Consider the following 13778-nt stretch of genomic DNA (forward strand, 5'->3'; position numbering starts at 1 on the left):
TATAGGACACCCTGTTCTGGTCACAGAAAATTGATGGTAGCAGGGCTCAGATACTTTGCTTTACCAACCTTCATTGCTTCAGATCATGACCAACTGGTTTACAAAATTAGGGCTTAGCTTATCTGTGCTAGTAGAAACTTAATAAGAATAGTGCTAAGAGACAGAGTCCAAGAAAAAGAAACTTACAGAGAAACAGAAACAATTTAGAGAACAATACAATGAGCCAACATATTTTACACAGACACTGAATCAAACTCTTTAAAGACTTGAGGGTGCAACGCATTTACAGCATATATGAACTGCCAACCAGAGAGAGATAGAGTACACACAACCATGCTGATAAAGTTCCTTTAACCCTCAAGTGATGTTGGAGATAAATCTGGGCAAAATTATTTTGTTGTTTTCAATTAAAAAAAAATTATCTGGTACAAAACTTGCCTACTTTTCCTAAATCTGACACTTAAACACACCCAAAAAAGTTGGACATCTTTCAACAGTGTTAAGCTGGTAAAAAAAAACTCCTTTATGTGCTGTTAGTGCCCACTTTTGTTCAATAACCATCAATATATATCCAACACAATGCAGATAATGAGGGGGTTAGCCTGTAAAACCCTTAATATGACCAACATTTACACAAATGCACACACACGCACACAGAACTTAAAGAGTCTATAAGAAAGTGCTTTTTATTTTTTGTCAAATAAAAAACAGCTACTCACACATACATAAGCAAACAATTAAATAAAACAATACATGTCAAAAAAATGGTTTTTGTGGGGACATTCCATAGATGTAATGATTTTTATATTGTACAAACTTATTCTTTTCCCTTCCCCTAAACAATTGGTCCCCACAATGTGATAATTACCACACACGCACGCACGCACGCACGCACGCACACACACACACACACACACACACACACACACACACACACACACCAAAGAGAGATTGTAGCCCCACTTCAAGATTTGGTGATGCTTCCAGATAAAACATTGCTAAAGTTAAGTTTCAACTCATTCTGTAACAGCACAATGGCAAAGAGGTTTGCTGGAGCAAAGGCCCTTGATCTCGTACTTGAAATTCAATGTTTATTTTGGTAGTTTTTGTTTGGTGGGTTTCATTAATTTTATTATTAATTATACACTGGTACTACATGTTACACTGGATTGTTTTTTCCACAAATATAATTTGTCTCACAAAGCACTAAAAAGCACTTAGAGGTACAAACACTTTTGTTCAATGTCATTCAGTTCACTTTCATTTCTCGGTTAGCTTTCGAAATCACTGAAAGGTAGCAACACTTTGTTTAATGTCATTCAGTTAACTTTCGTTTTCTTTGTTAGCTTTCGTTTTTCTAAAAAGAGTCCAGATGTGCTTTTGCTACAGTTATGTTGAAAAACATAGAACAATAAGGTAATTGTGGTAGGCCAAGCCCAAGAGAAATAATAAGCAGAGGGTACGTCATCTTAGATAAGATTTCTTATCACACTTAAGTGTCTGATGTAAATGTAAAAAACATGTCATAGCTGAGAAGAGCAGAGATGTTGGGGATAGTTTTTGAATGCATGCTAATGTGTTTCTTTGATTATCTGAATTTTGTTGGCTCGAGCTAATAAAGTCATTTTTGTTTGGCACCTGGAACCTTTGCTTTTGAGTTTTTCTTATAATTAAGCCAAGACTTTTTGCCACTATATTATTGCTGAAAATAAGTGATAAGCTATTTTGACTACAGCAGATGTCACACAAAAAGTGGGACATATTTTAGGGGTTTTCAGCAGAAGTCTACATAGGCGCGTGCTGTAAGTGTTGTTAATAGTCTTGTGAAATGTAGCGCAGTCTCGTTGCTAGGAAACGCTGTATTGTTCACCTTTTCTCACGTGCTGAAGTCACGTTTGTTCTCGTCTCTCATGTCTCGGTACTTTATTGTTGAATATTGGAAGGCGTGTCCAGCGCCAGGTAAAAGTATTTAAACAGTGCTTTTAGACCACTCGTCAGGAGTCTACAGAGCCGCGTAAGTGTATTTTGTTTATAGTCTTATGAAATTTCTCACGCGCTGACGTCGCGTTTGTTCTCATTCCTTCTTGTGTTAGTCATTTATTGTTCAAATATTGTAAAATGTCTATATGCATAGTGGTTACTATATTAAATTAAATTGCAAAATATATTGTAAATGTTAATCTTAAAAGAACGTTTATCTTTCACATTACTTAAAAAAATGAACTATGGGATTACTACAAACAAAAGAAAAAAGCACAATGACCACAAATTAACCATTTTTGCTACAACCATAGTTCTGCAAGCATACTGACAACCAGCTGCAAAACTGTAATTTCTGCGGAATTTTTTTAAAGGTGGTATCAATATACCAAAAACATGGTTAAGATTACAATAAACCATGGTTATATTTTATAAGAGATACAGTGATTAAGTAGTTCTCTAATATCTGTATCTCTATGTGAGCCAAGACTTGTTATCAGATTTTATTGCTGATTTGACATTTACCAGCATGACTTTACCAGTAAACTACATTCATATCTCGGTAATTGTGATGCGAATTGCTATATACTCTTATCAGTGATTCTTGGGAATTTGGATAAAACAGGTTTACATTTTGAAAAAAAAAAGTTAGTTAAATTACAAAATCTGAAAGTATATCATTATAGACCAAGGGCTGTTCAGCAATTTACCGGTGCAACCTCCCCTGTGCGTATTTTTTTCATAAAATAGGCGTTTTTCCAGTTATTACTCAAACAACGTTTACTTGAAGCCTAAATAGAAAAAGTAATGATTTTTTTATTTAATAAACATATTTTAAGAGAGACTATTACTTTAATAACTCAACAGCACTGAAGAAACATATTGTAAGCAAGCATATTCATTTAAAAAAAAGCTCTGTCTGACGGTGGTGACACTAATCAGTCAGATGGTGGTGACCAGGGGCGTTGCTAGACATGAAGCTTTACTGGGGCACAGGCCCACCATTTTTTGCTGACTTTTTTGAAAGCCTGCTGTGTGCAAGAAGTGTGCAACACTTCTATACAATGTCCTTTGCTTAACCCACTATTCTACAGTGCAACAGTTACTGCGAAAGATACACAAGTGTAATCTTCATCATACCTAACATTATATTAAAATGTTTGGAGGCATAAATGACTTAACAATGGAAATAATGACAGCAGAGAAATATTTTCTACATTATACAATGATAGCAATGATTAATAACTTATTTTGACAAGAATATTTTTACAAGAATATTTTAAGAAACCAGTCATTTTATGACTGCTATACTAAATAATCTCAGTCATAGTTACCGCACTGCAAAAAATGATGTGTTAATTTTTTTACACATTGTGTGTGTCATGCCATTTAAGGCGTTATTTCATGTTAAAATAAATGAAAGTGACAACACAGTGAAGGGAGTAATGGTTACAAAGTAATTCCGTTACTGCAATTCCACTACTTTTAGCGGTAATGAGCATGTAACAAAGTTTTTTTTTTAAATCAAGTAACGCAGTTACAATTACTGACATTTTAATAAGTTGGTTACTCGCATTACTCTATTTTGTGATAAATGAAAACTTGCAGACAAGACATTAAATGTGTTGTCCCTATACTAACACACCTTCTGTGTTATTATTCATTGTGCCGCTCACCACAGTCCTGCGATGTTAAATCAGAAATGTCTGCAAGTGTTCATTTATCACAAAATAGTGTAATAAGAGTAACCAACTCATTTAAATTTCAGTAATTGTAAATGCGTTACTTGATTTAAAAAAAATACTTTGTTACATGTTAATTACCGCTAAAAGTAGTGGAATTACAATAACGGAATTACTTTGTAACCCGTTTCCCATCACTGTTTTTAATACAACTTGTGTTGGCCCTTTCATTTTTTAAACATGAAATAACGCCTTAAATGGCATGACACACACAATGTGAAAAAAATTAACACATCATTTTTTGCAGTGTGCTAACTGTTGTGTAAATTAGTGTTCTAGAGTTAAATATTAGTAAACTAAATATTAATTTCATATCTGAAAATACAGAACAGTATAACACATACATCTGTTGATTTTCTCAGCAACAATGCAATTCTATAGACTTGACAAGAGGTTTTCATGAGATTTTTCCTCTAATGTTTGAGACCTGACAGGGTGAGGATGTAGTTTGTCTTACCTCCCTTAAACTCATCATCTCTCCTTTCTTCTTCCCTTTCCCTGCTTTGCACAAAACATTTCTGATGTCCATCTATAGAAGCCAATAATGATCGAGTCAAAATAAGATTAGCATTATTATTTAGAAACTTACTTTAGTCTCGTCATGTTTTCATAAGCTAACTCACTCCTGTGGCATCACGAATGCGGTTGTGCGCGGATCCCAAAAAAAGGTTTTTATGGAGGCAAATGCAGTTGAGTGACGTCTCTCCTTTTGAATCACGCTCCAGCCCACCTTTGCAACCCGGCTGGGGCACGATTAACCAAACCGGGTGTTCCCCCATGTGCAAAATATTAAAAACATAGAGCTGCCTAGTAGAGGGAGCTGTAGCTTGTGTAGCTTCACTGACCTTGAATAGGACCTGTACAATGAAGCTCATTTGGGGGAACGCATACTTGAGAAAAATTCCACTGCCAGCTTCAAGTTAAGCCATCCATGACGAGTGGGAGGTCTGTTTAAAGTCCCTTATATACCATTTCAACATATTGTAACATGCATGTTTATGTGTTTTTTTTTTTGTTGTTGTTGCTGCGAAGGATGAGATCAGACTTTAGATTCACTAAGCGAGGTTAAGAATGATCTCTCCAACATGATGTAATAGTGTTACCTTCATTGTCAGGGTTGTGACGGAGGACAAGAGGACCCAAGCACAGACAATGTCGGGGAAGTGAACATAGAACATTTATTATCATTAAACATGAAAACAAGAGCCCACGTGGGGGCAAAACTACATTAAACATGATAATTACAAAACACTGACATGACATGATTGACAAGACTCTGATGAAAACATTAAACTGAATAAACACTGAAGACTGCATAACATAACACATCTGAACACAATGAACCAGCACAAGACAAGAGACAAGAGAAGATTAAATAAGGGAAACTAAACAAGATAACTAGGGCAACACAGGTAATGGGAAAACTGATAATGAATAATTAACAAGGAGAACAAGGAGGCGGGGACTAGAAACGAGACACCAGAGGCACATGACCCAATATACAAGGCCATGAACCTCCACATAGAACCACTGACATAGAACATGAGGCTGTCAGAACCCTGCCATCACGATAAAACAATTATATAAAACAAGACTCTTATGGCAGGATCCTGACACATATAACATGCTGTTTCTATGATAAAATTCAACCTAAGCAAGACTTACGGAGAAGAGAGAATGAGCAAATAGGACATTTAAAGGTCACATTCTTTCTGATCCCATTTTTTAAACCCTAGTTAGTGTGTAATGTTGCTATAATAGCATAAATAATTCCTGTAAAATGATAAAGCTCAAAGTTCACTGTCAGGCGATATATTTTCTTTAACAGAATTTGCCTTTCAAAGCCTACAGCGAACGGCCGGTTTGGACTACAGCCCTCTACTTCCTACTTTAATGACGTCAGTAGAACAGTTTTTTGCAGGGTACCCGGGAAGTCTTTAAAGTCTTAAATCTAATTTTCCCATATTAAGGCCTTAAAAGGTATTGAATTTCACCTCAAAGTCTTGAATTTTTCACGGAGGTCTTAAGTTTTCAAATGATCAATAGATTTATATGCTGTTAATTCAGACACAAAACTTGCGTGCACGAAAACAACGCACGATACGATACGATACGAGCGCAGAACACTATCCATGTGCGGAAAAGCATCTTTGGATGTGGCCCCTGGCCCTCCAGTTGCCCATCCCTGATTTAGGGATTTTCAAATTTACAATAAATGTATAAATGTACATTTAAATCTATTAAATCTATTTGATTGTTGCTTTTGATTGTTGGGTAAAGATAAGAGTTTTGGACTCAGCCTTTCGGAGGCATGTTGTCACGAATGTTCAAACACTTGTAAACAGTAATTATTTGAGGTATATTACGTTATTTAAAATTATTTATTCTACCCGAATGGGTGCGATGTAAGTATTAAATTTGAAGTAGTATTAAAAAGGTCTTACAAAGCCTTAAATTTAGGTTTGACAATCCTGGAGGTACCCTGTTTTTGACTAAACTCCGCCCACAGAAATACGTCAGTCGCCAGCTAAGCTAACGGCAAGCTAAGCTGCTATCGATTCACAACACATTAAACAAACTACACAATCAGAACTCGATACGTATTTCTGAAGGACGACTTCATAGAACAAGGAAGACATCAGCCCGTTTTTAGAACAATGAAAACAGGGATATACAGATAAGTAAATTGTGTGGAAAATACCATGTTTTTTTTACATTTGAAACATGAACACATGTTATATTGCGCACTGTAAACACAATCAAAGCTTCAAAAACAGAAAGAATGGGAGTATCTAACAGCAGAAAAAGAGATGACCAAAATGATCAGAGGATTACACAGTACAACTGGACAAATAAGCATTATGATTAGAGGTTGAACGATATGGGGGGTTTTATGGCCGATGCCGATATAAAGAAAGCAATGTGGCCGATATACAGTGATGGGAATAATGGCGTTGTAAATAAACAGTGTTACTAACGGCGTTACCCTTTTCAGTAACGAGTAATCAAATAAATAACTGTTTCCACCGTTATAACGCCCTTACCATTAATGACAGTAAAATGCTGCGCATTACTATAATTGATCTCACTGAAGCGACATTCACTAAATTAAGTAACTATAATTGATCTCACTCAATAAACATTGATTTTGCATATTTATGACATATTCTCTTAATTTAAAAAAAACCTTGTAATGAGGTAAAAACTGTAATGACGTTAAACAATAACTTAAGATATGTATAATTAATGACAAAACCAGTATTTTATTCCTTAATATTAACAAATAAATTGCATTGTTACTTTACTCAGTTAGAGTTGTTTCACTTTCTTAAAGTTAAAAATAGAAGAACAGCCATAAGTCTTTTTTGGTCTAATAATAAGTTTTGTCTTTGTAAAACAATACAAAAAAACGACAATTGCACAGCCTAAGTTATATATTTGTTTAGATAGAGGCAATATCAAAACAGAACAATGTCTTGTCCTCCTCGCACACATACGCACAGCTTTCTTGCTGGGCATTGACTGACTCTGATTATTGAATGCGGGGAAAGCAGCATCTTGTTTTTAAGTTATGTATAAATTTATCACTGTTTATGAGGTAAATTTGTTTGAGTTTATTGTTGCAAGTTTGTTTTACCGCTGGGCTGCAGATGTGACACCTCACGGAAATGTTTGAGTGACACTTTGTTGCTTGCCGATTGCAGCTTCTGACACAATGCGAATGAACCGTTCTTGAAAGATAACATCTCTGGATACTTTTGTGACTTTGAAGTTTTGCTGCGTCACAGAACCGAGATATGTTGTTGTTTTAATATTAGCTATAGTAAGGGAACAGTTTTGAGTGTTATTGTTTATCTGGAGCAGGTGTGCTGGCTGCTGACATCGTAGTCTTGCTTATATATACACTACTGTGTAATCTTCACTTTGTTTAGTTGCATTATTATTGTGATTGGCCTCAGCTAAGATAAAGATGCATCCGTTTTCATGCCTTATACTGTAAGCTCTGCAATTCTAAATGTGTGTGAGCTATCTCGGTGTAATTTAGTGTTCGTTGGGTGTGGTGTTTCTTTTGGTTACATGTGTTTTTGTTTAGGTGTTTATTTCAAATATTAACAACAAACATAGTCCAGAATGCTTAGTGCACCTTTAATTTTCTGTTTGTTGCGAACAAATCCTGTCATGATGAAAAGTTAATTATGTATTTCTTTCACTGTATAATTTTAGCTTTCTTTTTTTAGAGCATTAAACAAGATATAAGAATATTACTGCACTGAATTGAATGGTAAAACAGCACTTTGTGTTTAACAGTACTCAGTGTTTAAGTGGTAACAAAACATAAATAGAAAAAACTCAAATAAACTGACTTGAATATTGTTTTTTCTTTTTCAACAGTGATTGCACAAAACATTGATTAAAGATTCATTGCATGATTTCCTCAAAATGGGTAAGTAAAAACAGTGGGTAAAAATAGGGATAGGTTTCCCTTAAACACCAGGCAAATAAAACATGATTGCATAATCCTCCAGATAACAACATGCTGTTAATATTTTGTTATATACACATATCCTTTTGTAAATTATTTTGTTTATTCATTTTAAAATTGCCTTGTGGGTTATTACTAAGCACTTTAAATATAAACTGCTTATATTCTGTCCCTCCTAGACTACAGTTCCATACCATGTTCAGACTGGAATGAATCCCAAGTTAGCTCATGGTTACAGAGTATTGGGCTGAAACCAGAGCACATACAGAAACTTGAAAAAGAAGAGGTAACAGGACCTGTTCTTTTAACTATAAAAAAAAAATACTTGCATGAAATTGGTTTCCGAGGTGGCCAAATACAGCTTTTGCTAAGTAAAAGAGATGAGCTTTTACCGAAGTCAAAAAATAAATCCTGTCATGATGAAGCAGGCAGAAAGGATGCAAAACCTTCTTCCGATGATGTTACTGAGTCTTCCGATAATGTTACTGAACTGGAACAAACATGTTCACCTAGTGATGATTCTGCAACACATGCAAAACCAGCAAGCAGGTTTCGAAAATTTGATGATAATGATGAACAATTCAGGTACAAAAGGAATACTATACTCCCGCCAGAGACAGGAATAAACAAGAATCTGATCATTCCATGTCATGAGTATAAATCTCTGGAAAATGCTTGTAAATTGGAAACAAGAATACTGAAAGTCAAATTTGCCAATGAAGTTATTCGATTTGCTTGTGCATGCATGAATATGCGCGCAAATGGCACAATCCACTTTGGGGTCATGGACAAGACAAAAACATCCTACAAACATGGAGAGATAATTGGAATTGAAATTGAAAACAAAGAGGATTTTGAAGATGCATTAGACTACATTGAAAATAGTTTTCTAGCACAACAGCAATCTGACGCCAGAAAGTGCATCAGGTCTCCAAAATTCATTCCAGTAATTGATGAAAACAATCAGACCGGCAAGTGGATTGTGGAAGTTGATGTAGTTCCCGCAGTGAATGTTGTGAGGGGAAAACTATACAGTGCCCATATTCCAAAATTGAGAAATGAGAAAGGCAGTGATGTTGAATACGAGCAAAAAGCTTACTATCATAGAGTAGGTGCTAACACACCACGTGTTACTGAGGATGAACTTGTCAGTTTTATTCAAGCACTTAAAGACCTTGACCAAACAAGAGAACAGGAAGAAAACTACCAGAATCTGACACAGGTTCATTTTAAAGAGGACCTAGGAAGAAAACTGTCTGTCCTTCTGACACGTGGCAAGAAATACATGGACAACACATTGCGTTACATCATTGTGTCCAACAGATTTGATCAAGAAAACCTGCTGAACATCAGATTCCTTGCACACATGAATGTGTTTTGTGTTTTTGACTTTGATCCTGACTCCAAATCATCTGGATTTTGTCATAATTACCAAGAGCACCATGCAGTAAACCTTCACTTCCTGCAGGATTATTGTCATAAGGAGAACATGACTTTGACTGACTTTGTTAAGAAGTTACAGCTCTTTGACAGAAGGAGCTGGATTTTCTGCAATGGCCGAAGTGATTACATTGGAGGTGAGGATCCATGTGATGAAACGACCTGGATCAAAAACAAGAAGAAGCTATTGAAAAGAGCTATATCTGTTATCTGTAATGAAATTCTCCCTAAAGGTTCATTTGTGGTACTATTCATTCTCATTTCTGAAGTTGAACAGCCCATTGTTGACACTTTTCTTGAGTTCTATTCTGAAATGAGTGGAAATGAAGACATAGTTATCATCTCAGAGTCAAGGGAGAATTACAAGAAATGGTCAAGCCTTGCTCAGGCGTCTCGCTTATCAGAGGCTGAGCTTGAACAAAACAGTATTGTGGGTATGCCAATGAGTCACATAGATGCCACAATTCAAAGCATTCAACTCACCAATCTTCAGGCCACAAGACGTTTACCTGTGTCAAACAAAGGAGTATGCTTTTTAAAACCTGTGGATGAGGATCATATGCTCTCTTTAGAAGTAGTCAGTATTGACCAGTGTGACGAAACAAATGTAGATTTAATGGAGCAAGAACCAATAAACAAAATAGAGCAATACTTCTATCAGGGGGGGAAAATTGATTGGAAGAATTTGTGGCTGGCTGACAAAAATCGGTGTGGAGAAGTAATCAAACGAGATGCATATAGTGACATTAACAATATGTTAGAAGAAATCGTGCTAAGTAACACATCGAAAAGGTGCATTGAAAATATCAACATATATCATCATCCTGGCAGTGGTGGAAGCACAGTAGCTCGACAGATTCTCTGGAATTGGAGGAGCAAAGTACGATGTGCTGTGGTTAAACAATCATGTGAAACACAACACCAGCCTGCAACTGTTTGTGAGCATGCTGTAATGCTTAGGAATTATCAAGAGGTTGACAAGAATGCTTGCTTACCTGTGCTTTTGTTGCTGGAGGATTGCAATACAGAGTATCAGGATGGACTCAGACGAGAATTAAGCAATGCTGTTGCTGCATTGAAGATTAGTTCCTCAACAATGTGCTTCATTGTACTTTGCTGTAAAAGGTCTCTGGATCCAGAAAAGATGTGTAAAGCCTTGCCTTTACGCACAGTCGCAGTTACACACAAGCTATCACATGAAGAAAAGAAACTCTTCTCGAATAAAGTAGAAAATCTCAAGCCAAAGTATAACCCAGAGTTTATACTCACATTTGTTCTCATGAGCAAAGAGTTTCAACCATCTTACATCAAAGACTTTGTAGAGAACCTGCTGAAGGAAATTGATCATTCATGTCCTCAGACACAGTTGATCAAATTTGTGTCACTACTGAACAGCCACATTCAGAACTCCTTTCTGTCTATATCTCACTGTGAGGCATTCTTATATTTAGGGATTCAACTGGAAGGTGTTCGACACCATATGTTTGAAAATTATTTAAGTGAGCAAGCCAAGTTTTTTTTCATACAGCTCAAATCTAGTGAAACCAATATTTCATCTGTCAGGATAATTCATCCTTTGGTAGCTAAAGAGATTCTGAAGCAGCTATCCAGCCATCAGCCCCAGAGTGCCATAGCAATGGATCTGCTTCAAAACAAAGTGCTGTTTGACCACAGATATGGTAAAGATGAATTTCAAAAATTTGTCAGAGATCTGTTTATCAAGCGAACCAAAAAAAGCAAGGGAGATTCGAACGACAGTTGGTTTTCTCCCTTAATAGAGCATGTATGGAATACAGAGACCGAGGAGAAAGCAATTGACCTGCTGAAGGTAGCTTATGAGCGTTTTGAAGAGGACGCTTTTGTTGCTCAACAACTTGCACGACTCTTTAATGAAAACAGAAGGTTTGAGGAAGCTCAGACTTGGGCTGAAAGGGCAAAGTCTCGTCTCCCACAACACACGTACATACTTGACACAGTGGGGCAAGTGTACAAAAAATGGTTTTATCACAAACACGACGCTATTCTTGAGAAAGATCCTATTAAACCTGAGGACATTACTGATATCATTGATATGGCTCTTAAAGGTATCAATGCTTTTAGATCCTCAGAAAACTGTCCACAGTCCCAAACAGTCTGCTTAAACAACTCTTATTTTGGAGAAGTTGATATTGGATGCCGATTACTTGAGCTCCTGGCACATGTAGACGTTTTTGCCATAAAGTCTAAATTGATGGATTACCTGCTTACTGACCACATACCAGAGGAAGTACAGAGACCTTGGCAGAAGTTTCATAGTTATTTAAAAGGAATGAATAACAGGATCAGAAATGCCCTAGAATGCATCTGTGAGGATCTTGCCCGCTTTCAGAATCACAGTTCTGAGGAAGAAGAGGAGTTAGATGAAGGAGAACCAGATGAAGTAAATCATCCAAAAAAATGGCTTCAAAGAAAATGTGCTGTTTTTGCCAAGTTTTTTAGTGATAACATTGAAAAGGATGAGGCTGTTAATACTGACACCGATTCTCCACTGATAAGACAAATGAATATTTTCCAGCTTGGAGGTGGTAACGTTACAACAATTCTTTACCTGCTTTCTGACAACAAGAAACAAAGAGCTGGAGAAAAGCTTGAGAAAATAATTAGTCTCTTTCCAGCTGACCTAAAAGATCTTGACAAGACAGAGCTCATAAACTTCATCTTCTGCCAAATAGCTCTCTCTTGTGCTTCACCTGGCTCTGGGAAACTTCTTTCCATTCAAGAACTTCAAGATCTCAGCAAACAGTTTTGCGGTGGAAGATCTGCATTACCAGCAACTGCATACTTTCTCCTTTCACTGTTGTTTTGGCCAGAAGACTTAACAGGCAAAGAGCATTCCACTACAAGAAGTGATATTTTCATAAAGGCAGTAAACTCACTCCAAAGGTACTATGAAATGAAACCCACAGCCTCAAGAAAAGGTAGGATTTTAACTCACTTTCTTCTCGGAAAAGCAAGGGGTCTCAACAAAATTGTCCACAAGACCACAATTGAAAAATTCATCAAGGGTACCTTGAATGAGAGACGTCTGAAGTGGCAGGGCGGTGAAGTGTGGACGAACCCAAATGTTGTGCAGCTGCTAAAACGAGTTGATGGATACACTGAAAATGGAAATCTGTTCATTCGCATATCTGATAGCAACATCAGAGTCATTCCACTTTTTTCTGCCTCTTTGCCAAATTCAAATGAAAACGTAACCTTCTACCTAGGCTTTTCTTTTCATGGAGTGGTTGCCTTTGACATCAAGGTTTCACAGTGAAATTTGAGTTTACCAATACTTTTCTGATGATAATGATAAGAACATCTATTGAATATCTGCATACTGTTGGGGAATTTTATATTAGATTAGTTTTGTTCATTTTTTACATTGTGATTATCCATGTGTACCACATAATAGGAGAGATTTTTATATGTATAAGAAAACACAATAAGGATATAGATTTTGAAAGCGCTACTTGCTAGAAGCTTTATTTTACTCAGAAAATTACAGAAGGTATAGCCCTCTTTGCCTTAAGCATGAATCACATTTTACAAGGTTGTTTATTGTTTCATGTTTTGAAGAAATGAACAGGTAGCATATATCAAATTATTTAACATTTATGCATGAAATTATATATGAAATTTGCAAGTGTATAGCAAATAATTTTTGAGATTTTTTTTTTATTTAAATTACAAATTTATTGCTTAATCACTTATTTTTTGAGCCATGACTTTCTGATATGTATCAAAACATTACAACTGGCTTTATAATATTCTGTCTGTATGATGAAAATAAATATATATTCATTCATTTTTTGAGTGGTGACTTTTAGCTTGATTAATAGATTTTACATTAATATAGGCCTATTAAAAAAAAAACTTAAGCAATACCGTATATTTAAAATATCTTTGATTTTCTATTAGTCTTTAGGTAACATTCAGATGCATAATTCAGTTTAGAAACATGTAAACAGATATACAAATTATCTTTGCAGGAGAGTCTATTCTTACATATTCCAGTAGTAACTTAAAACCCAGTTACCTATGGCTGTTAAGTGGCTCTTACATCCAAGTATTATGTAAAATATTTAAAGATGATTGTTTAGGCTACTAAAATG

General features: G+C 35.9%; 1 protein-coding gene across 1 annotated transcript; it reads left to right on the top strand.

Annotated features, from left to right (window-relative positions):
• The first annotated feature begins 7963 nt into the window (after positions 1-7963).
• Positions 7964-13384, top strand: LOC135770853 (sterile alpha motif domain-containing protein 9-like). Its single transcript, XM_065280764.1, has 3 exons — positions 7964-8004; positions 8115-8166; positions 8385-13384. The coding sequence occupies exons 2-3, from the start codon at positions 8163-8165 to the stop codon at positions 12938-12940; spliced, it is 4560 nt and encodes a 1519-aa protein (XP_065136836.1). The 5' UTR covers positions 7964-8004; positions 8115-8162; the 3' UTR covers positions 12941-13384.
• Positions 13385-13778: the final 394 nt, after the last annotated feature.

This window comes from Paramisgurnus dabryanus, chromosome 3, assembly GCF_030506205.2.
Source record: "Paramisgurnus dabryanus chromosome 3, PD_genome_1.1, whole genome shotgun sequence".
NCBI classification, from domain to species: domain Eukaryota; kingdom Metazoa; phylum Chordata; class Actinopteri; order Cypriniformes; family Cobitidae; genus Paramisgurnus; species Paramisgurnus dabryanus.